Source organism: Larimichthys crocea, unplaced genomic scaffold (genome assembly GCF_000972845.2).
Source record: "Larimichthys crocea isolate SSNF unplaced genomic scaffold, L_crocea_2.0 scaffold604, whole genome shotgun sequence".
Classification (NCBI taxonomy): domain Eukaryota; kingdom Metazoa; phylum Chordata; class Actinopteri; family Sciaenidae; genus Larimichthys; species Larimichthys crocea.
The window spans coordinates 54,583-78,440 of record NW_020857908.1 but is presented as its reverse complement, the minus strand read 5'-3'; the positions used below and the strand labels follow the sequence as shown (position 1 = coordinate 78,440).

The following is a 23,858-nucleotide window of genomic DNA, read 5'->3' as shown; positions in this document are numbered from 1 at the left end:
ATTTAGCTTTACTAATAGCTTTAAAAAAGTCAGATGGCATTGTGTCAAGACAGCATGTCAATGGTTTAAGATGCTGAACTGTTTCTTTTACGTTTTTTTTTTGGATCAACTGTATTAAATTCTGACATCACAGTTGATTCATTACTAGGCGGTTTTAGGGATTGCGTCATTTTATCATTTTGTAGATTTGTGTTGATATTTAACCTTATAGATTTGATTTTTTTATCGAAAAAGTTAGCAAATTCATTGCATTTTTCTTTTGAAGAGAGTTCTGAAACTATCTCTTTTGGGAGGGTTGTAAGCTTATCAACTATAGCAAACAAGTTCAAGTTTAAGTTCAAGTCGGCTTTATTATCAATACTGCAATATGTACATATGTAAGACATACAGAGAATTGAAATTGTGTTTCTCTCTGTCCAAACAGCACTAAACATGAAATATAAAATACAAAATATAAGTGAAGATGTAAAAAATATATTAAAATAGAAAATATGAAATAAAAATAAAATAAAATAAAATGAAACAAAATAAAAATATATATACAATATATACAAGCTAAAAGACATCCGAGAATAGAAAGGTCTGGAGATATAAATAGTATAAACCGTATAAGCAGAATTATCAATATAAATATAAGTATGGCAGTATGATATAAATATAAATAAAGCTGTATAGAAGAACTTTAAATTGACAGAATTTACAGCATGAACAAGTCTATAAAAAGCAGTGTCCAGAGTTTGTGGGGGCAGCGGGCGGGGAAGGAAGGGGGGGCAGTACTGGGAGGGTTTTCAGCTTCCTGATGGCCTGGTGCATGAAGCTGTCTCTCAGTCTGCTGGTTCTTGCCCAGAGGCTCCTCATTCTCCTCCCGGAAGGCAGGAGGCTGAAGAAGTGGTGGTTGCGGTGGGTGGGGTCGCCCGCAATGCTGAGAGCTTTGCGGGCCAGGCGTGTGCTGTAAATGTCCTGGAGGGAGGGGAGGGGGGCACCGATGGTCCTCAGCTGCTCTCACTATGCGCTGCAGGGTCTTCTTGTAGGATGCAGTGCAGCTGCCGTACCACACAGTGATGCAGCTAGGCAGGATGCTCTCGGTGGTGCCGCGGTAGAAAGTCTGCAGGATGGGGACTGGAGCTCTGGCTCTTCTTAGTTTGCGGAGGAAGTAGAGGCGCTGCTGAGCTGGCCAGTGATGCAGTGTTGCTGCTCCAGGAGAGGTCCTCAGTGATGAGCACACCCAGGAACCTGGTGCTGCTCACTCTCTCCACAGCAGCACTGATGCATTGATGGTTAGTGGGTGGTGCTGAGTGGAGGCTCTCTGAAGTCGACAACAATCTCCTTTGTCTTCTCCATGTTCAGAGAGAGATTGTTGTCTCTGCACCACTTGGCCAGTTGGCTCACCTCATCCCTGTAATTTGACTCATAGTTGTTGTTGATGAGCCCCACCACAGTCGTGTCGTCCGCAAACTTAATGAAGAGGTTGGTGTTGTGTGTTGGTGTGCAGACGCGGGTCAGCAGGGTGAACAGTAAGGGGCTACGCACGCATCCTTGGGGAGCCCCTGTGTTTAGCCTGATGGTGCTGTATGCGTTGCTGCCGACCCTGACTGCCTGTGGTCTTCCGATCAGGAAGTCCAGCAACCAGTTGCAGAGTGAGGTGCTTAATCCAAGACAGTCCAGTTTTTGTATCAGCTGCTGGGGGATGATGGTATTGAAAGCTGAATTGAAATCTAGGAACAGCTTCCTCACATATGAGTCCTTAGAGTCCAGGTGAGTGAGAGCTGAGTGGAGAGTAGTGGATATTGCATCATCAGTGGACCGGTTGGCCCGATATGCAAACTGGTAGGGGTCCAGGGAGGGAGGGAGGATGGATTTGATGTGCTGCATGACTAACCGCTCGAAGCACTTCATGATGATGGGGGTCAGTGCCACGTGGCAGTAGTCGTTGAAGCAGGATGGAGAGGCCTTCTTTGGAACCGGGATGATGGTGGTATACTTGAAGCAGGCAGGGACAACAGCTTGGCTCAGGAAGGTGAAGATGTCTGTGAGGACATCTGTGATCTCCTCTGCACAGTCCTTTAGCACACGACCAGGAATGTTGTCAGGTCCTGCAGCTTTGCGAGCGTTGATCCTGGAGAGGGATCTCCTCACGCTGGCTGGAGACAGGGACAGCACCTGGTCATCTGGAGGGGGTGTTGTCTTCTGTGCAGGTGTGGTGTTGTCGGCTTCAAACCGTCCAAAGAAGTGGTTCAGATCATTCAGCAGAGTGATGTCACTGTCACAGGTCTGTGGTCGAGGTTTATAGTCAGTGATGGTCTGTAACCCCTGCCACAGGCTCCTTGTGTCTCTGCTGTCGGTGAAGTGGTGGGTTACCCTGCTGCTGTACTGCCTCTTTGCAAGCCTGATGCCACGGGACAGGTTGGCTCTTGCTGATCTCAGACCAGCCTCATTACCTGCTCTGAAAGCAGCGTTCCGGGCTCTCAGTAACCGATGGACTTCGCCCGTCAGCCATGGTTTCTGGTTGGCCCGTACTGTGATGGTCTTGGTGTCCATGACATCATCAATGCATTTGCTGATGTAGGCAGTAACAGTGTCCGAATATTCCTGGATGTTGATCTGATGGTTGTAGGTGGCTGCCTGCTTAAACATGTCCCAGTCTGTGGCGTTAAAGCAGTCCTGGAGTGCTGAGGAGGCACCCTCTGGCCACACCCATACCTGCTTCTGAACCAAAAACAAAGCACTCTCTCACGGTCCGAAGGGTCGATCTCAGAAGGTGTATGTAATCAAGTTTATTGTCCAAGGAGCGTACATTGGCTAGTACGATGGATGGTAAAGCTGGCTTGCGTGGGTTAGCCGCTAGCCTGGCCTGGATACCTAGCGCTTTCCTCGCTTCTGCCACCTCTCGCACCGCCTTCGGCGCTTCCTCTGCGGGTGTGCTGCAGTAGTGGGGGTCGGTGTCGAAGCGGACCGCCGGAGTAGGCCGAGGTTGTGTAGCTCCTCAGCGTGAGTCCGATTTATCTTCCAGAAAAAAGGATTTCCCATGTCAAAAAGAGTCCCACGGCTATATGTGCGTCTTGGGACGGACAAACGCGACAAAAGCGTAAAATTCCTCGAGCGCACCGAGGAAGACAAACATGTAAAACAGAGTGCGAGTGTTGTTGATGTTCTTATTAATAATTTTAGAGAAGTGTTGCTGTCTTGCCTTGATTAACTCATGGTTGAAATTACAGAGACTTTGTTTGTACAGGTCATGGTGAATTTGGAGTTTAGTTTTTCTCCATTTACGCTCTGCTTTCCTGCATTCTGTTTTCAATGCCTTTACCATTATAGTGTTCCTCCATGGTGATCTCTGTCTACTCAAGGTCCTCTTAGTTTTAATAGGTGCAACAGCATCCATGACATTTGAGATTTTCCAGTTGAAATTATCCAGGAGTTCATCAACTGTCTCTGCACTCACAGTTAGTGACATCACTATAGCCTCCATGAACTCAGCACTAGTATTCTCATTTATGTACCTTTTCCAAACAGACACAGAGGTTATCTGAATGTTTGGAATTATCTTTAGGTCAAAGAACACACAGAAATGATCAGAAAGAGCCAATTCCTTAACAACAACAGAAGAAATGTCAACACCTTTAGAGATAACCAGATCTAGAGTGTGTCCCCGAGTGTGTGTGGGCCCTTTCACGTGTTGGACAAGGCCAAAGGTGTCAAGTAGAGCACAAGTCTTTGGCATTAGTATCCATGTTATTGTCTATGTGAATGTTAAAATCCCCAGTTACCATAAAAAAGTTGTAGTCAGTGCATATAACTGACATCAGATCAGCAAACTCATCGATGAATTTTCCTGAGTACCTTGGTGGTCTATAAATGATTAGAAGAAAGACTTTTGGATCACCCTTCATTAAAAAACAGAGATATTCAAAAGAACTAAAATCACCAAATGTAATGTCCTTGCACTGAAATACTGATTTAAAAATGTCAGCAACACCCCCGGCCTTCTTGCCACTTCGACTCTTCCTGACTTTTCCTGGAGAAAATGATTTATATCAGTATTTATTTATTTATTTATAGCAGTATTGCATATCAGTCAGACTCACAGATATGATGATTCAAAGGAGGTGGGGGGGCTCGGTGACTTTTAGTCAAGGGTTGTTTCCGAAGTGGAATAGGGCTGGACGATGTGGTAGGTTAAGGGGAGAAAATAGGGGATTTTGGCGTGGTGTTAGTTGGATTCCCATATTGACGAGACTCCTTATCCTGTCGGTGAACTCCAGAAGTGGGGAGTCAAGACTGAATGGAGACAGTTGGGGGCTGGGAGTGGTCTGGGGGGTGGAGGTTGGGTGTCCCCTGTTGGGGCTGGGGGAGACTCCACTTGTTGGGGTGAGAATAATGATGTTGCCGGTTTTATCTCACCCAAAGCTCCGTCACCCACTATCAGAGTTTCAGGCCCAGTTGTTAGCTCTTTCTGCAGCCTTTTAGCATATGATTTAGCTTCATACCTTTCTCTTGTGCTGGAAGATGAGGTTTCTTTTGGGGACTCAGGATTTTGGGAAAGTGGAGCAAATCTGTTCTCTAGTAGAATCCCTGTGTCTTGGGGCAATTTGCTCTTTGTTTTTGTTGTACTTCCAGTCCATGGTTGTTTTCTCCTTGGTAGCGGGGTTGAAGATGCATTACTGTTTGATGGCAGTGCAGGCCACTCAATGTCATCATGAGTCCCTGGGTGCTGGGTTCTGCCTGTTAACCGTCTTCCCATATCTGAGGGAGGCAATTTGTGATGCTTGGGCTTTGCACCAAGAGAGTTCCAGAAAGGAGTTGTTGATTTAGTGCCATTTACACCTGGCTCCCGCTGTGTCTTTGTGGTGCTAATTAGCTTTCTGTTAGCCTTCTTTTTCTCACTATTTTGGGACATCGGCGGAGTGGTTTCATTCCCATATTTTCCATTTACCTCCACGTTCACTTTGAGACGATGAACAGCCCTCATACATGTCCTGCACCGCTCTAAGATACTTCTCTGTCACTCCAGACTTCCTCATACAATACCACAGTTCCTCTCTGGGCACCCTGTCACAAGCTTTCTCCAGATCTACAAAGACACAGTGCAGCTCCCTCTGACCTTCTCTGTACTTCTCTGTCAACATCCTCAAAGCAAATACTGCATCTGTAGTAGTCTTTTTTGGCATGAAACCATACTGCTGCTCACAAATGCTCACTTCTGCCCTTAGTCTAGCTTCAACTACTCTTTCCCATAACTTCATTGTATGGCTCATCAGCTTTATTCCTCTGTAGTTGCCACAACTCCCTTGTTCTTAAAAATGGGCACCATCACACTTATCCTCCATTCCTCTAGCATCTTCTCACTATCTAAGATCCTGTTGAACAACCCAGTCAAAAAATGTACTGCCATCTCTCCTAGACACTTCCATACCTCCACAGGTATATCATCAGGGCCGAGTGCCTTTCCACTCTTCATCCTCTTCAATGCCCTCCTCACTTCATCCTCACTAATCTTTGCTACTTCCTGGTCCACAACAGTCACCTCTTCTGCTCTTCGTTCTCTCTCATTTTCCTCATTCATCAACTCTTCAAAGTACTCTTTCCATCTTCCCATAACACTACTGGCACCTGTCAGTACACTTCCATCCCTATCCTTAATCACCCTAGCCTGCTGCACGTCCTTCCCATCTCTATCTCTCTGCCTTGCCAACCTGTATAGATCAGTCTCTCCCTCCTTACTGTCCAACCTAGCATACAAGTCATCGTAAGCTCCTTGTTTGGCCTTTGCCACTTCAACTCTCACCTTATGCTGCATCTCCCTGTACTCCTGTCTACTCTCTTCAGTCCTCTCAGTGTCCCACTTCTTCTTAGCTAACCTCTTTCTCCGTACACACTCCTTCACCTCCTCATTCCACCACCAAGTCTCCTTATCTACTTTCCTTCCAGATGACACACCAAGTACACTCCTACCTGTCTCCCTGATCACATTAGCTGTAGTTGTCCAGTCGTTTGGAAGCACCTCCTGACCACCCAGAGCCTGTCTCAACTCCTTCCTAAAAGTCATGCAACACTCTTCCTTTTTCAGCTTCTACCATTTCGTCCTCTGCTCTGCCTTTGCCCTCTTCATCTTCCTCATCACCAGTGTCATCCTACACACCACCATCCTATGCTGTCTGGCTACACTCTCACCTACCACTACTTTGCAGTCACTGATCTCCTTCAGATTACACCGTCTACACAAGATGTAGTCTACCTGTGTGCTCCTACCTCCACTCTTATAGGTCACCCTATGTTCCTGCCTCTTCTGAAAGAAAGTATTCACTACAGCCATTTCCATCCTTTTTGCAAAATCAACCACCATCTGTCCTTCTGCGTTCCTCTCCTGGATACCAAACCTGCCCATCACCTCCTCATCATCTCTGTTTCCTGCACCAACATGTCCATTAAAGTCTGCACCAATGACAACTCTCTCACTTCTAGGGATGCTCTGCATCACTTCATCAAGGTCCAACCAGAATTTCTCCTTCTCCTCCAGCTCACATCCTACCTGTGGAGCATACCCACTAACAACATTGAATGTCACACCTTCGATTTCTAGCTTCAGACTCATCACTTTATCTGACACTCTTTTTACCTCCAGGACACTCCTAACAAACTCCTCCTTCAAGATAACCTACTCCATTTCTCTTCCTATCTACACCATGATAGAACAACTTGAACCTTGCTCCTAAGCTTCTAGCCTTGCTACCTTTCCACCTGGTCTCCTGGACACACAGTATGTCTACTTTCCTCCTCTGCATCATGTCAACCAACTCTCTACCTTTTCCTGTCATAGTTCCATATGCTCAAGTTTCTATCACTCAAGAATCCTGTAGCCCCACAGGGGCCGGAGAACCTGAATGGGTGCTGTCAATAGTACCAGTAAAGGTTAAGTCAAAAAAGAGTGACAAGTATGTGGAAACTTTTTGCTTTCATGGACCCAGGAATTACAGCAACGTTCTGCACTGGAGACCTGCAAAAGAAACTGAACGTTAAAGGGAAACCAACACAAATACTTCTCAACACTATGGGGCAAAACAAACCTGGAGAACAGAAACTCACGAACAGTTATGTGATATCAGACCTGGAAGTGTGTGGACTGGAAGACAACAAGTACATTCAGTTCAGCCAAAGACAGAGTTTTGGAGAAGAAATCAAAGCTCTGCAAAGAGGCAAACAAGTCAGTTGCAACAGCAGGCTGTTCAAACTAGATCCAATTCTTCAAGATGTCACTTTGAGAGTTGGAAGAAGACTCAACAAGTCGGCTATGCCAGAAAACGTCAAACATCCAGCGATACTCTCTAAGCACAGTAGAGTCGCTACACTGATTTTGAGAGGCATACACCAAAGAACAAGACACTGTGGACAGAGTTATGTCTTGGCACAACTAAGATGCAAGTATTAGATCCCACAAGCCAATTCTGCCATCCGAAAGATAATCAATAAGTGCACAGTGTGCCGCAGGACTAATGGAAAGGTCGGAGAGCAAAAGATGGCAAACTTACTTGAAGACCGCCTTGTGCCCAACAAACCTCTTTTCACGAACACAGGCGTTGATTACTTTGGGCCATTTGATGTCAAACGGGGCCGCAGTACAGTCAAGAGATACGGCGTGATGTTCACCTGCCTCTCCCTCAGAGCTGATACTGACTCCTGCATTAATGCTATTCAACGTTTTGTAAGCAAAAGAGGTCAAGTCACTATCATGCGCTCTGATAATGGCACAAACTTTGTGGGCGCTGAAAGGGAGATGAGAGAAGCCATACAGCACCTGGATAATGACAAGATTTAAAGAGCTTTGCAACCAAAAGGAATAAAGTGGATATTTAACAGCCCAGCAGCTTCCCATCAGGACGGGATCTGGGAAAGACAGATTCGTACAGTGCGAAGAATCCTCAATTCCCTGTTGAAAGAACAAGCTGTGAATGACGATTGTCTTCAGACAATAATGTCTGAGGTTGAGAGTATCATCAATGGCAGGCCGCTCACAAGTATCTCAGATGATGTGAATGACCTCGAGCCTCTAACACCTAATCATTTGTTGCTGCTGAAGTCTCAACCCAGCATGCCACCAGACATCTTCAGCAAAAAATGACACATACACAAGGAAGCGATGGAAGCAAGTCCAATATCTTGCAGACTTATTCTGGACTAGATGGACCCGTGAGTATCTTCCTCTCCTCCAAGAACACCAGAAATGGTCAAGGCCAAGGAGAAACTTCATGTCAGGAGATGTTGTGTTACTAGTGGACAGCTCTTCTCCTCGTAATTCCTGGCTCATGGGATAAGTGGTTAAAACATTGCCAGATTCCAGCGGAATGGTGCAAAGAGTGAAGATAAAAACGAAGACCAACATCTGTTAACAAACTGTGCTTATTGGAAGAAGCAGCGTCAGGAGAGATGATTGAGTAAGAAGATGTGAGGAAAGTAAGAATCATAAGAAGCCAGTTTAAGTTGGACTGTTCAGAGATATTGAAAGTAATTTGAATGTTTAAGTTTGTAATTGCTTAGTCTTCCTGTCTAACTAATTAGGGGCCGGGTAATGAGGGCCAGTTGAGCAGTGGTAATTTGAGTTGAAACAGTTAAAAATTATTGATGATAACTTGATTGTGGTTCGTGCAGGGTTTAGAGTATGTTAGTTTGGAATGCACAATTAGTAACATGTAAACGGTTAAAAGGAACGTTTTCTGTGTGGTAGCTATGGCAACTGACTGTGTATACATTAGTTTCGAGTCAGAACATATGGAAGCAACACAGTCTTTTGACCGTGCGTCAGACTTTGTAATTTACTTTGTTGTTTTTGAGTAAACGTCTCGTCGCTCGCGTAGAAAAGATGATGGCCTCGTGGAGGGGGGCAAAAGCAGAGTCAATGAGAGGAAGGGGGTACTTGTTATTAATGGTAATGTCATTTAAACCCTTGAAGTCAACACAGGGATGTAGAGTCTTGTCCTTCTCCTACAAAAAAGAATCCCGCACCCATGGGCGAGGAGGAAGGACGAATAAGACCCGCTGCAAGTGAGTCTGAAATATAGGTCTCCATAGCCTCTCTTTCAGGCCTGGAGAGGTTATAAAGTTTGCTGGATAGGGGGCACCAGGAAGCAGGTCAATTCTACAGTCGTACGGCCTGTGAGGAGGTAGAGACAGAGCACAGTCCTTGTTGAAACACTCCCGGAGGCCATAATATTCTTGAGGGACGGAAGCAAGACCTACCGGTCTGGGGAGAGCAGACGGATTGGAAATGGTGGTGGGGACGGCCTAGTGCAGGCAGTGGGAGTGACAATATAGACTCCAGTTGGAAATACATAGCATAGACCAGTCAATGTGTGGATTGTGGAGCGTGAGCCAGGGGAGACCTAAAACTAAGGGAGAAGACGGTGAGGGAATCAGGTAAAAGGAGGTTGTCTCATGATGATTTCCAGAAAGTTGCAGGGACACTGAGACAGTACGGAGTGTAACGCGGGCCAAGAGTCGACCATCAAAGGCAAAAACATCCTTGGGTTCTGGAAGTGGCTCTGAAGGAAGGTCAAACTGGGTGACAATACCAGAGTCAATGAAATTGTCATCAGAGCCAGAGTCCACTAAGACAGGGAGAGAGATCTTAATTTGAGACCAGGAAACAGTACCCTTAAGCTGAATGCAATGGGAGGGGGATTGACAAACAGAAGTAAGCTCACCAGCGCTGAAGTGGGTGGTCAAAAACTCTACGGAACTCATTACAGAATAAAGTGTAGGATGGCCAAGCAGGTGAGTCTGCATTAGCCATGGCCACAGCCCATGCAGACGCCTTCCTGGATAATAAACTGCAAGTAAATGCTATCTTAGACTTGTCAGAGGAGTATGTTAACGGCTGCTGGTCAAACACTTGTGGAGGAACTGACTGCATGACCCTAATTAACCTGAATACCTGTCTGGAGTGGGGATGAAGGGCTCACGAGGGTGACTAGGCATGGTTGGAGAAGCAGCTGGAGCAGGTGGAGCAGGAGCTGTCAGCGTGGAAAGCTGAGTGGAGACCTGATTCAGGCGGTTGTCAGGCTGGGTCAGGCTGGAGGTCAAGTGGAGCAGTTTGTCCATTACTTCATTTAGGGCGTTCTTATGTTGTCCCACACGAGCTCTTTGAGCGGTGAGGGCTTGTTTTACCCTCTCAATCTCTGCGGATACTCAGTCAGATCATTCTGTTAAGGTACCCCGAGATGTGGACCCCAGAGCAGAGACTCACACACACACAATGGTGAGTGAAAAACGAAAAATACTTTTAATTACAAAAAACAAAAACTAGACCAGGCAGACTGGTGAGGCAGGGAGCAGGCTGGCGGAAGGAGTTCTTCAGGAGCTGGAGCACAGGTGAGTGGCATGAAGAGGGAGAGCATGGAATGATCTGACAATGAGGGGAAGGGGGAGAGAAAGGCCAGGCTTAAGAGGTGGAGGAAATGGGCTCAGTGAGAACAGGTGTGCCTCTGCTGCCTTCAAAGCTGATGCTGTTCAACAAAACAAATAAATATAACAAAAAGAGAACTCTAAACAGAGCCTGTACTATTCTTATCTGAGTTAAACAAATCGAAAAACAAAAACCTCACTAACTAAATCTAATACTTAATAACAGTAAATCTACAAAATTAACTAAACCCTGCAACTAATGAGGCAGCTCAACACAAAGGAAACAAGCCGCCTGGATGCTTTGGCCGCTGCAGTTCAAATGCCCGTGCTGGAATTGGGCCCTGCGGATTGGCTGGTCAGGAGAGGATACAGCTCTGCCTCATGGAAAGTCAGCACAAACTGCTGAACTGTATGCACATTCATATGCAAGATGAAAGAAATATGCAGATAGACTTGTACCTATCCTCAGGGCAAGAACAGTTGTAAAATATCTACTAAAAAAATTTACTCCAAAATCTGGGGTGCCACAGGGAATAGATAGTGGCAGAGGTCTAGATTTTGTGTCACTGATCACTCTAGGACTGCTATGGATGAAACAAGCGGTAAAAAACTTAATTACAAATGGCTGACAGGTTCCTCAAACCATTGGAGGAGCCAGGAGTCGTTCTTTAAATAAGGGTGATTATGTATTGATAAAATCTCTGGAAAAAAGTATCTTTGTCTGCCAGGTAGAAAAATGCTGCTGACGACAAAGACAGTCCTGAAGGTCAAGGGAAAAGCAAAATTGGTTCATGCCACTGTGCACCAAGGAGTAGATTCACTCCCAGGATTGAGAGTGAGAATAAGCAGTGAGAAAGGTAGGTCCTTTCTCTCCTGCTAAGTAAGTCTGGCCAGAAAGCAGGGAGGCTCTCCTGCTAATGGTGTCATTGCTCCAGAATGGTGTAGTACCTCTACAGCAAGAACCAAACAAGGACAAATTGACAAATACTTAGGGACAGCAGCAACATTAAGTCAGATCAAATCAAATCAAATTTTATTTGTATAGCCCAAATTCACAAAACACATTTGCCTCTGAGGGCTTTACAATCTGTACAGGGAGTAACACCCTCTGTCCTTAGACCCTCGGTTTGAGTGAGGAAAAACTTGCCCACAAAAAAGATCAGAGATCACATCTCTCCCATTTTGGCTTCTTTGCAATGGCTACCTGTTAAATCTAGAATAGAATTTAAAATTCTTCTCCTTACTTACAAAGCTCTTCATGGTCAGGCACCATCATATCTAAAAGAGCTCATAGTACCTTACTACCCCTCTTACTACTTTATACCCTGTTGCACAAATACACGAGAAGGTTGGTACAACAATGGTATGGTATGTATATATACATCACTGTCTAGAGTCCTAGAAAATAACCTCAATGTAGACCTTCAGTAGAGCTGTTAGAAAAGCACAAAGAGGTGCAGGACGTCAAAACAGTTGTTTTACAGAATTAAGTGGCTCTTGATCTCTTAGTAGTAACACAAGGACGAACCTGTAAGCTTATAGGCACTGAATGTTGCTCCCTTGAAATGGTGCATGACACAGTACTAGGCATTAGGGAATTACATGTTAACCATGGGTTCAACTTTAGGGATTTCTTATGTACCTCTGGGGCACAGGGATCTGGGATAATCAGATTTTAGACAGCTCATTGTGCTCTTCCACTTTCTATCTCCCTGCCTCCATGGGTGATTAAGCTTATAGTGAAGAAAACTGAAGAAAACACTGCAATTTAGGCACCCCAAGTGCAACTATACACTTGGGGTGTACCCTAGACATACATTATTGTTAACAATAATGTGTCTATGATTTTAAGGGGGTTAGGGCTAGGGATTTAAATTTACACTTATGAACATAAGCAACATCGTTTTTCAGTTTATTTCTGCAGAAAGTGGATATACAATTCTGCAGTAAATAATATGATTAATAATAATATTAATCAAATTTTATTGTTTATTAAATATAAGTGATATATTTAATATATTGCAATATTATATGAGTAGATAAATTGGAAAAAAATAAATCATGACCTCCTATGAAGATGAATGTATGAGCTCATGAGCTTATTGTCAAGGGTGATTCCAAGGTACTGTATGGTGCTATGTTATGGTAGTACTTATGTATTAGTGTAATGGGTGTATTGTCTGCTTTATGATGGGTTCCTTAGTTTTGTTCAGGAGTTTGTGATCTGTGCACTACTGAATGAGGTGGGAAATGGATTGCAGATGGGCCATGACTGAGTTATTGTCCTTGAGAAGTGCAGTGTCATCTGAGTATTTAGAATACTATATGATAGGAGAGAGGCTGTGACAGTTTGTTCTTTTGTGTTTATTGTCTTGTGAGTTATGTCATTTTTGATAAGTGCATGGTGCATGGAGTGGACATGTAGGTGTCTACATACCACAATTTGATATACTGTATGTGCAAAATAACTAACTATAGATCGATCATCTATATATATAGCAGAGATAACGGCTATAATTTAAGGCCCAAGAGAGCCATCATTTAGTCAGTAGTCCTTTGGCTTAATAGTTTAAATGTAAAAGAAACAGTAAGAGATGATCCAACGCACTTACTGAAAGTATGTAAATGCAGAGAATACAAACACAGTGATGGATTCAACGCAAGTGGGGCACAGATATCAAAGGGAGACACTATTACAGCGCACAGACATTTACTTTAATCAAACATTTCCTTTTCTTTATTTCTTAACACCGTCTGCTCTTTTGTAACTGCAGTATGCCCCCGATACAGTAGGTGGCAGTATACACATATGCAGAAAAAGAAACAGCCTGAATGCTGCCGGGTCATAGAGAAACGTTTCTGTTTGCTATATTCCGGGTGCTATCATCGGGGAAGTATGCCCACAGTTTGTACAGTTACCAGCTAATAATGATTTACTTTTTACAACATGATTAGTCCTGAAAGATAACTAGGTCAACTAGCAGTGGCTTAAAATCAGTAGGCGGATTTTTACAGGTTAACTTCAGTGGTCAGCTGGTTGATACAGTAGAGCTAGCTTAATTGCTAGCTAGCAACGATTGTAACGCGTGCTCGTAACATCCAAGCTCCTTATTGTACAAGAACGTAAGTGTACCTTTCGTGATCATGCAATAACGTTAGACCGATCAAAATGACGGTTCACGGTGCCTTAAAGATCCCAGTGGAAACTACTCACATGCTACTTTCATTGTAAATCATGAATGACGTTGAATAGCTAACGTTAATGTAGGATATTTAAAGGATATTGATATATTTTGAAGCTAGATGGCCACAGTGGGGCATTCTCAATGACGTTAACGTTATTTTATGCCGTGTGTCTCAAGTGTTTAGTGTTTGTTTTGCTGGTCTTCACAGAATGGCCTTCAAGTCAGGAGAGGAGCGTCTGAAGGAGATGGAAGCTGAGATGGCTCTGTGAGTACAACGTTTACGTTATCACACAAAAAACTACAATTCTGACTCATCCCAAATGGTACTTGGCAACAGTAGCAGAGCCAGAAATTATATTGTAAGTGGCATTGGGAAAATCAGGCGGGCCTTTTGCTACAATCCATTACAAGTCCAAAGTCCAACTAGGTTGTCCCTACCAACAGTAAATAGTGATGGCGAGGCTCTCTTCTGCAAAAGCATGTACTTAACACACTTTAGAAGAGAAGAGAAAGCATAGCACGCACAAATAATTAATTAATTAATTAATTAATTAAATTTTCTAATTAAAGACCATGACAACTGCAAAGTTGTTACAGCAATTTTCACAACATAAACTCTATATGAAGGTGAAAACAGTTCTGTTGACTGTTTGCGTCGCCATTTTTGAATTCTCTAAATGTAAAGAAAAAGTGCTTCACTGTTCCCTTGTTATGATCAATAGTAAATGGACTGTGGGTTGTGGCTCTTGAACTGCCACTGATAACAAGCTGGATGGTCCCTCTCCTCTTTAGCCTGGAGGATGTGGCACCATTTTGAAATGTGGACCTGTCAGACCACAGGACAGTTTTCCAGTGACAGTCCATCTTAAATGAGCTCAGGCATTTCCTGATCTGGTTTATATGTTTTCTCTTTTCATGGTAGAGTTTCAGATGTAATTTGTGGATGCAGTGATGAACTGGGTTCACAAACAATGCTTTTTGGAATTGTTCCTCAGCCCATGCAGTGATGTCCTTAACAGAATCATTTGATACTGCTCTTTTATTTCCTCAGACCCATTTCCAAGATGCTCTAACTACAGGCACATACTGCTTTTTGCTAACAGAAAAACAATCATGTTTGAAGTCTGGTAATATCTGTGACAAGTCACAATGAGATAAAGACATGTCACTAAACTGATTGAACTGGAAGCCTGGAAAGATTCTGCTGTGATAATAAATAATCTGAACTAGACTGAGCATGAACAAACTGAAATATCATGCAAGAAATATGTCAAACATACTAAATGCTGAGAGAATCTACAGATGTGAGCCACAAAAGTACAGTCAAGCCACAATAGCAGATTGAGGTCTGAGTTATTGAGATATGTGAAGTCAAAAGCAAAGGATGCATGAGCACAGCTGTTCTTGATGTAAAACATGAATATGTCATTTGTTAATATAATAGTGATTGCCATGCTAATCATAATCAAATCATGTTTATTCATGTGGTTGTAGTTTGCAGTGGTGTTGAACTGGACTGCATCATATTGAGAGGTGTTTTCACTTCATTCACATACATGACAGGGCCATAATATGAAACACCTTTCAATGTAATGCACTCAGTTGGAGGTTCTACTGTTAATGCCAAAGTAAACATATTTCTGCAAGTATGAAAGGTACGTATGAGAAAAGTGATGGCAATAACTGTGTTTTCCACAGTGATAAATTGCAAACATGGACAGAATAACAAAAATAGAATTCTTTGTGTAGAGTGTCAGATACATATATTTATATAGCACATAACAAAGTGCTATATGCATAATCAATTTATTATTTGTTAAATTAAATGATAAGTTGGTTAATTAGATAAAAATCCATTGCCAACTCATCAGAACTCTTATCTTGAGTTGGACTGGTTGCTGCTCCATTTGACTGAGTGTATTCATTATAAGCAATGTAGAATCCCCTTCTTCCTTTGTCTGTTCAATCCCTCTTCTAATTGGTTATAAGCTTTTCTTAATTGCACAGTTTTCAGTCATTCTTTGTTTTCTCTTTGTTTTCTTAGTTCTGTACATATTTACAAACCTGTTGTCTCCTTGGTAACAGGCCAGTCATTCTGTCTCTCTCTCTCTATCTCTCTCTCTCTATGTATGTGTGTGTGTGTGTGTGTGTGTTTGTGTGTGTGTCTGTAGTTTTGAGCAGGAGGTTCTCGGCGGTCCAGTATCAGGAAGCCCACCTGTTATGGAGGCAGTACCTGTCGCTCTTTCTGTTCCAGTAGTGCGGCCCATCATAGGCACCAACACTTACAGACAGGTTTGCACTATTCTAGTCATGAATGTTTAGAAGCTAACATGCTGTTTGGCATAATGGCTATCTATCATTCTGTCCTCTACCGCTCTCACACTTTCCGCCATCTTGATGTCTCACACTCTGTCCTCTTTCTCAGGTCCAGCAGACATTAGAAGCCAGAGCTGCTAGTTTTGTTGGTCCTCCAACACCAGCATTTTTGGGACCAGGTAAACTTCTACTTCTATCTACTTTCTCTTTCTTTCTCTCATAATTTTTCTTATAATATTACTAATAGATTTTAGATTTTTATTTAAAAAAAGGTTGATATCCATGTGTTCTAAAAAAGACATTATTTGCATATTGTGGTTGATACAGAATTATATATGTGTAGACTAACTAAAGTTTAGAATGTTCTAGGGGTGCTTAGGAAAGCATTTTGGTGGCTCACAGCACAGACACCTTTCTGCTGTCGTGTTGTTTCATTTACACTCAATGTGACATTTGTGTCTGTCCCAGTCCCTCCAGTACGTCCACCCATGATGAGACCAGCCTTTGTCCCCCATATCCTGCAGAGACCTGGTGAGGTTGTTTACTAGTTTATTTACTCACTTGCAGTATTTTGCAGTATATTGGTCCACTTTAAAGGACCAATGTGTAGGATTTAGTAGCATCTAACTGAGGTTGCAGATTGTGACCAATTGAATACCCCTCCCCTCACTCTTCCCTTACTACGCGTAAAAAAAGCCTACATGTACAGGAAAAGTCTTAACTCATCAGCTGTCATCTGACAATTTAGCAGTTTATTAACTTCTTGTCTTTTAATTGACCTGCATTCACATACAGTCATTCTCCTGTATGAAGTTGTTAATCAGACTACAAAGGAGCTTTGGCCTGGATACCTGTTATCCTTTTTTTATCTGCTGGCTTCACTGGAAGCACAGAAACAGCCTCCAGAGGCTAAATTATTGTCAGACAATAGCCAATGGGTTCCAAAAAATGCCATTTTGATGACATTCAGCAATAACTCTTTACATTTTTTCTTAAGAAAGGTCCTAAGAACAGTATAAGTCACATTGCTGAAAGTTTTCTTAAGCTGCAGATTTGTTCACACCTGTGTGATTTGACATTTGATAGTTGACTTATTCGAAATGACACACCAGGTGTTTCTTTAGTAAAACAAAGTTTTTACATGAACATTGTTAGTACTATATAAAAGCTAGCATGTATTTTAGTACTGTTATTGTCTGTCATACAGCAGTCTCATTTCGTCTTAAACTACAGTAAATATCTAGACCCTTGTGTAACGACGGGCTCGCCGCTACCCCCATATGCATGCACTTATTGAATAAGGACGCATATGAGATGTGTGAAAAGAACATTTATTGGTTAATTATATTCAGGTGTGCATTTCTGGCAAGGGCAAGTCCGCTCATTAACCGCTGCTGCTCGTTAGAGAAGGGTCTAGCAGCTGCAGCCAGAGCTGCTACAAACCACGCCCCCTAAAAACACGCCCCTACAAAACACGCCTCCTATAAACCACAACTGCGTGCGCAGCCGCTACAAACCACGCCTGAGGTGGCTGTAGAGGCCCATAGCACTAGGAAAGTAAACAGGATGGAAACAAAGCAATAATGGGAACGATTTTAACAACTTTATCGGTTGATTGACAACATTAAATGCATTTCAATGCAAGTAATGCGCTTGAAACAATACATTTATACAAAAATAGAAAGTAATGTAATTAAAAAGATTATATAGCACTCCAGATTTATATATACGTATATTTATTCATATAAGTGACTAATGTATGTCCACAAGTTTATGATATATTATATTACATACTATTGTATATAATATTATATTATATATATATACACACACATACATATACACATACATACATATACACATACATACACACACACACACTTGCAATAATTATAATAATTAGTGGTAATTATTTCAATTTCAAAAGGTTGTTTCCACTGTCTGTTTTTCTAAGAGCCACACTGTCACAGAGCTTGGCCTACATCAGATGCCATTAATATCACTCTAAGGTGATGATTTCTTCTAGGTTAACAAAAAAGATTGCTGGCCCTTTGACACAAATAAAATGTATTTATTTAGAACTAAATTAAATATTTTGAATTAAGCATGCAATTCACTAGTAAAATAAATATGACCATACAAAAATCTTTAAAATATATATAAAAGTTTTGTTTTAGAAAAAAGTTAAGACAAATGAAACAACCAGCAAGAACTTTTATTTACAATAAAATAAAACAAACATTCAACTACAGCCTCTTCAAAAACTCCTCAGAGTCCAGAGCTTTTCTGAGGTTTTCTGTATATTTTTCCATTTTCTGTACTGCCTCCTTGCTCATGTTTTTCGCGAGGAAATGAGACAGCACCTGTTTCTCGCTGATGAGACAAAATGAAATAGCGATTAGTAAAAGGACATTCACACTGAGAAGCTGTCATAAACAATGTACAAACAATACATATAGGTATTAGCACTCTCCTTATGTTTGTAGCATACCTCAAGTCCTACTGCACTCCACAGTTGTACAGTTCTGTAGCTCTGTCAATGGAACATTGATGGACAGCTGAAAGAGCCTGGACTGTTGCCTGTGTCATGAGGTGAACAAAAGGACATCTTTCAATTTGACATTATGTAGTCTGCCATGTTGCAGATATTAACCAGAAGTTAAAGACTGACAACAGTAATAATACAAAATATGTTAATATGATAAATAAAAGTTTCTGAATTTACCTCTGGCAGGAGCACATCCATAACAAATGCCACTTGATCGTGACATCTGGTTGTCTGTGCTTCATTGATCGTGACATCTGGTTGTCTGTGCTTCAACCAGGCTTGTCAAGAAACCCAAGCACTCTGTCCAGCTGCTCATCCTCCTTTTTACCCTGCCCTTCGATGATGCCCAGGAGGATGCAAATTTTCCAGCGATGACCACCTGTAAACATATATTTTTTTGGAGGATGCTCAAAGTAAATGTACAAACACTAGGCTAATAGAAAATGTTTCACTTCAATAATTCATTTATCATGTTTTGACCAAAATGTGTTACAGTATGCGACTCTAAATTTCAAACTCACTTCAAGGTGTTGCAGCAGGCCTTTATCCTGAGTGATGCACGTTACAAGAAGGTCACTGGTGACTCTTCTTTGGTGTTCAGCTTGCTTAGCCCTTTCCTAAAATTTGATTAAATAGCATTTAGATGTTAAACGTTATTCCGGCTAAGTATATTAAATAAGATTTGTTGTTTCTTGATCCTTTGCATGTCCTTACCACAAGCCTGTCGAAAGACGTGTCTTCACTCAGGATCCCAACATCTCTGGTTGTGGTGACCACGTCATGTTGGTCCATGCTGTCATTATTGTCCTTAATCAAGACACAGAAAGACATGACTTGGTGCACAGCTGTAAACACTGGATATTTTGTTCCCATGCAATAATCGTCACTCGCATTAACCTGCTCTCTGGGTGGAAAGCTGTAAGGCCTCTTGCTAGACATGTGGTCGGTGGTGTGGTCGGTGGCATGGTTGGTGTCCTGTGGAAAGCAAACCATAATTGTGTCAGTTTGTTTAATGGGGATCCAGAGATGATTTACATTTGCAACTTATTATTTCACCCCCATTGCAAATTCTTAAATTATTGATCAAATGTACACTTTCTGCTTTTTACAATAAACAAACCAACCAAAAAACATTGGAAAAGTTCAAGACAACACACGATAATTGTGGTTTTTCAAAATGTGATGCAAAATCCCACTTTTTATGACTACTGCTGTCTCAAAATAATTCAATCCCTGCAAGTCCTTCATAAGAGTAGACATTTGCAAAACTGGTGTTGTACACTTGATGCAATTTATCAATAGCTTCATTAGTTATATCAGGTGTGCTTTAGATATCACTTCAAATAACTGTACTGGCTAGAGATTTGTAAACGGTGACGTTTAAGTACATGTCAGAAATGAGTGACAGATAAATACATTTATTGCAAAAATGACAGATGTATTCTTGAATCCATTTGAATTGTCCATGTTTGATTTGTTTAATGCCAACTTCTGAAAGCTTGTTAATTGGTATTTACAAAATCTTATCAATACCTGTGGTTGGACTTACCTCTGTATTTCACAACTGACCTCTGGTGGCCCTGTAAATGAGGAATTAGGGCATGGTATGGCCCTGCCTTATGGCCCAACGGGCACTGAAAAGTGTCCTCTCTCAATTTAATGAGCACCAGGAAGGTGCCCTCCAGAAGTGTTGTGATGTTGGTCTATAGAAGAATAAAATACAATTAAAACTCATACTTTTTGAAACTAAATAAAGGATTAAAGCAAAAATATATTGCTAACCCTACACTGGCCATTAAATTCTACAAAAGTTACTAAAACACAGTAGCGGGAATAAAAACCTATTTCATTTCAAATCTGCATGCATACATGTCTACACATAACTTTTAAACTTTTACAAAATCAGATTATGGTCAATTTATGCTTTTTGCATTGTTCCCTTGAAACATCCTTACTGTTCTTTGGAAAGAACCGGACTGCATTTCAAGAAACGTATTTTGAAACTTTAAATCACACTTCAACCAAACTTCACCAACACACATATTACCGAAACGATTCATTTTGATATGTTGAGTTAAATTAAAATTTAAAATATTCTGCTTCTGTGTGCCGTGTTCCCCCACTGCTTCTGTTAGCATCCCTTGCTCAATCATTACTTTTAAAAGACAACACAAAATGGGTTTGCTTACAAACATTTACTTTATTGAGTTTGAAAAAATGTGTTTTTACAAATAAAGTCCAGTCTTTCTGCCTAGCAAAAGATATCTTAAACGTTACATTAAACGTCAACATATTCCCAAAATATAGTAATAACTAGAAACATTTCTAAAGAAATTTTGAGTGTGCCTGACTCTGGCCCCGTCGTCCCCATACATTATTACTGACACTGCTCAGCAAATTCAGTACTAGAAAAGAAATTTTGAGAGTGACGAGTGGGCTGTTGCTGGGGGTCTGTATTCAAAAAGCACACCTCAAACAGTCATTTTTAACATGTTTATTTAGACACAGGAGCAGCTAGCGCTTATGTGTTAGCAATTAACATTAGCATTTTAGCTAGCAGTTAGCATTACCATGTTAGCATTAGCATTTTAGCATTAGCATGTTAACGATGATGGACTAGCAGTTAGCATTAACATGTTAGCATTAGCATGTTAGCGCTGATGGGCTAGCTGTTAACATTAGCATGTTAACATTAACATGTTAGCATTAGCATGTTACCGCTGATGCTCTAGCAGTTAGCATTATCATGTTAATATTAGCATGTTAACATTACCATGTTAGCATTAGCATGTTAACATTGATGGGCTAGCAGTTAACATTAGCATGTTAGCATGTTAACATTAGCATGTTAGCATTAGCATGTTAGCATTAGCATGTTAACATTAGCATGTTAGCGCTGATGCGCTAGCATGTTAGCATTAATATGTTAACATTAACATGTTAGCATTGGCATTTTAACGCTGAAGCGCTAGTAGTTAGCATTAGCATTTTAGCATTGGCATGTTAACATTAGCATGTTAACGCTGATGCGCTAGCAATTACCATTAGCATGATAACATTAACATGTTAACATTAGCATGTTAGCATTAACATGTTAGCATTGCAAATGCTGAGACCTCCTCTCGAACAGGAAGGATTTCTGGCCAAAACCGTATTTCCAATCATTGAACCGGCTTAACCTGAGGCAGGATGAGCTCTTCCTGATCGTCTACATATTCGTTTTGTGTCGATAAATGAAGAAATGTGCCCTCAGGAGCAAGAGAGAGAAACGTTACTTCTGCCTTCCTCCAGAAAATTTCCCGCCTTTTTTAACATGGGAGTGAATGAGGCTGTGGAGGGGGGTACTCGATCAATTAGCCTGTATGGAGCCAAAACTATAAAAGAGACAGCTTCAACAGTGTTATCACTGCGATCACCTCGAATTTTCCTACATTTGAGGGGATAATCATGTCTGTAGCTGGGCATTTGAGGCCACGGTAGTCGAATACGTTTTATTTTTTCACTGATCGTTTTCTCCCCTCTCCACTCTAGCGATGACATCACTCACTCTAGCTCTGGAAAGTTCTCGCAATACACACCCATTCATTTTTTGGCTTCGTTTTTCTGGATTTTTGGCAAAACCGTTTCGCCGAAACTCTTAGAAAAGACATAGCACACATGTCCCGGCCAAGCCGGTCGTTTCGATACCCGTTTTGTGCGACAAAAACTCTGGGAGGAGTAGCAAGCCAAAAAAGGGCGTAAGAATAATAATAATAACTAGAAACATTTCTAAAGAAATTTTGAGTGTGCCTGACTCTGGCCCCGTCGTCCCCATACAACCCATGCATTATTACTGACACGAGCATGCTCAGCAAATTCAGTATTAAACAACAAGCTGTGTCATCATTGTGCTCTTATTTTGAAGGGACTCTTATTTTGAAAAACTTGCCGTGTGTGTGTGTGTGTGTGTGCTTGTTCTGTATGTATGTGTGTGTGTGTGTGTGTGCGTGCGTCTGCCTGTCTGTCTGCCTGTGTGTGGTGTGTTTTGCTCTCTATCTATGTGTTTGTGTGTTTGTGAGAGACAGGATAAAATGGCCGACATTAAAAATGTAGTCTTGATAGTCTGATATCATACAGAGACTTCAAAAAAGTTAGTCAAAGGCATGCTTGAGGTTGCCAAGCAACCAGGTAGCTGCAGGTCAGAGTAATTAGTCACAGGTGCTGCATGCACTGTCTGTCCCCCTGAGATGCACAGTATATGTCTGAATGATCCCCCCGAAGGTGGCCAAAAAAAACCTATAAGGTATGCATCAAACCAAAATCTGAAATGACCAGAAGAATGCTCGTCTTGTGTATAATGTCTGTGCCAAGTTTCAGGCGAAAATTATATAAACTTTGGCCGTAGGAGTCAGAGAAAGCACACGTGCTCCCTGCTCCTTTCAGAAAATTCTATGCTCAAAATAACATGGGAGTATATGAGGCTTTGGTGGGGAGTAGTCGATCAATTAGCCTGTATGGAGCCAAAACTATATGTCTACCAGCTTCAACAGTGTTATCAACTGCGATCACCTCGAATTTTCTCTACATTTGAGGGATAATCAGGTCTGTAGCGGGCATTTGAGGCCACGGTAATCAACTCCGTTTATTTTTTTCAGGATTGTTCTTCTCCCCTCTCCACTCTAGTGATGACATCATCACTCTAGTCTGGAAAGTTCTCGCAATACACACCCATTCATTTTTTGGCTTCGTTTTTCTGGATTTTTGGCAAAACCGTTTGCCGAAACTCTTAGAAAAGTCTTAGCCATCGATTCCCGGCTGAGCCGGTCGTTTTGATACCCGTTTTGTGTATGTGCGACAAAAACTCTGGGAGGAGAAGCGAACCGAAAAAAACACGGAAGAAACGGAAGACGAACTAGAAAAATTTCTAAAGAAATTTTGAGTGTGCCTGACTCTGGCCCCGTCGTCCCCTAGCATTAATTACTGACACTACTGCTCAGCAAATTCAGTACTAGAAAGAAATTTTGAGAGTGACGAGTGGGCTGTTGCTGGGGGTCTGTATTCAAAAAGCACACCTCAAACAGTCATTTTTAACATGTTTATTTAGACACAGGAGCAGCTAGCGCTTATGTGTTAGCAATTAACATTAGCATTTTAGCTAGCAGTTAGCATTACCATGTTAGCATTAGCATTTTAGCATTAGCATGTTAACGATGATGGACTAGCAGTTAGCATTAACATGTTAGCATTAGCATGTTAGCGCTGATGGGCTAGCTGTTAACATTAGCATGTTAACATTAACATGTTAGCATTAGCATGTTACCGCTGATGCTCTAGCAGTTAGCATTATCATGTTAATATTAGCATGTTAACATTACCATGTTAGCATTAGCATGTTAACATTGATGGGCTAGCAGTTAACATTAGCATGTTAGCAT

General features: G+C 41.8%; 2 protein-coding genes across 5 annotated transcripts in view; one reads left to right on the top strand and one right to left on the bottom strand.

Annotated features, from left to right (window-relative positions):
- pam (peptidylglycine alpha-amidating monooxygenase) overlaps positions 1–23,858 on the bottom strand; it is a 127,490-nt gene that overhangs the window by 70,957 nt on the left and 32,675 nt on the right. The gene's annotated exons all lie outside the window — the stretch shown is intronic.
- Positions 13,217–19,596, top strand: LOC113745291 (RNA-binding protein 42-like). Of its 3 annotated transcripts, XM_027276808.1 has the most exons (7): positions 13,220–13,518; positions 13,789–13,845; positions 15,752–15,872; positions 16,006–16,075; positions 16,365–16,427; positions 18,631–18,665; positions 18,697–19,596. In XM_027276808.1, the coding sequence occupies exons 2-6, from the start codon at positions 13,790–13,792 to the stop codon at positions 18,642–18,644; spliced, it is 324 nt and encodes a 107-aa protein (XP_027132609.1). In that variant the 5' UTR covers positions 13,220–13,518; position 13,789; the 3' UTR covers positions 18,645–18,665; positions 18,697–19,596. The 3 variants fall into 3 exon arrangements, with proteins under 3 accessions (XP_027132607.1, XP_027132608.1, XP_027132609.1); XM_027276806.1 differs by lacking the exon at positions 18,631–18,665 and having other exon boundaries at positions 13,217–13,518; positions 18,722–19,596; XM_027276807.1 differs by lacking the exon at positions 18,631–18,665 and having other exon boundaries at positions 13,218–13,518; positions 16,365–16,432; positions 18,722–19,596.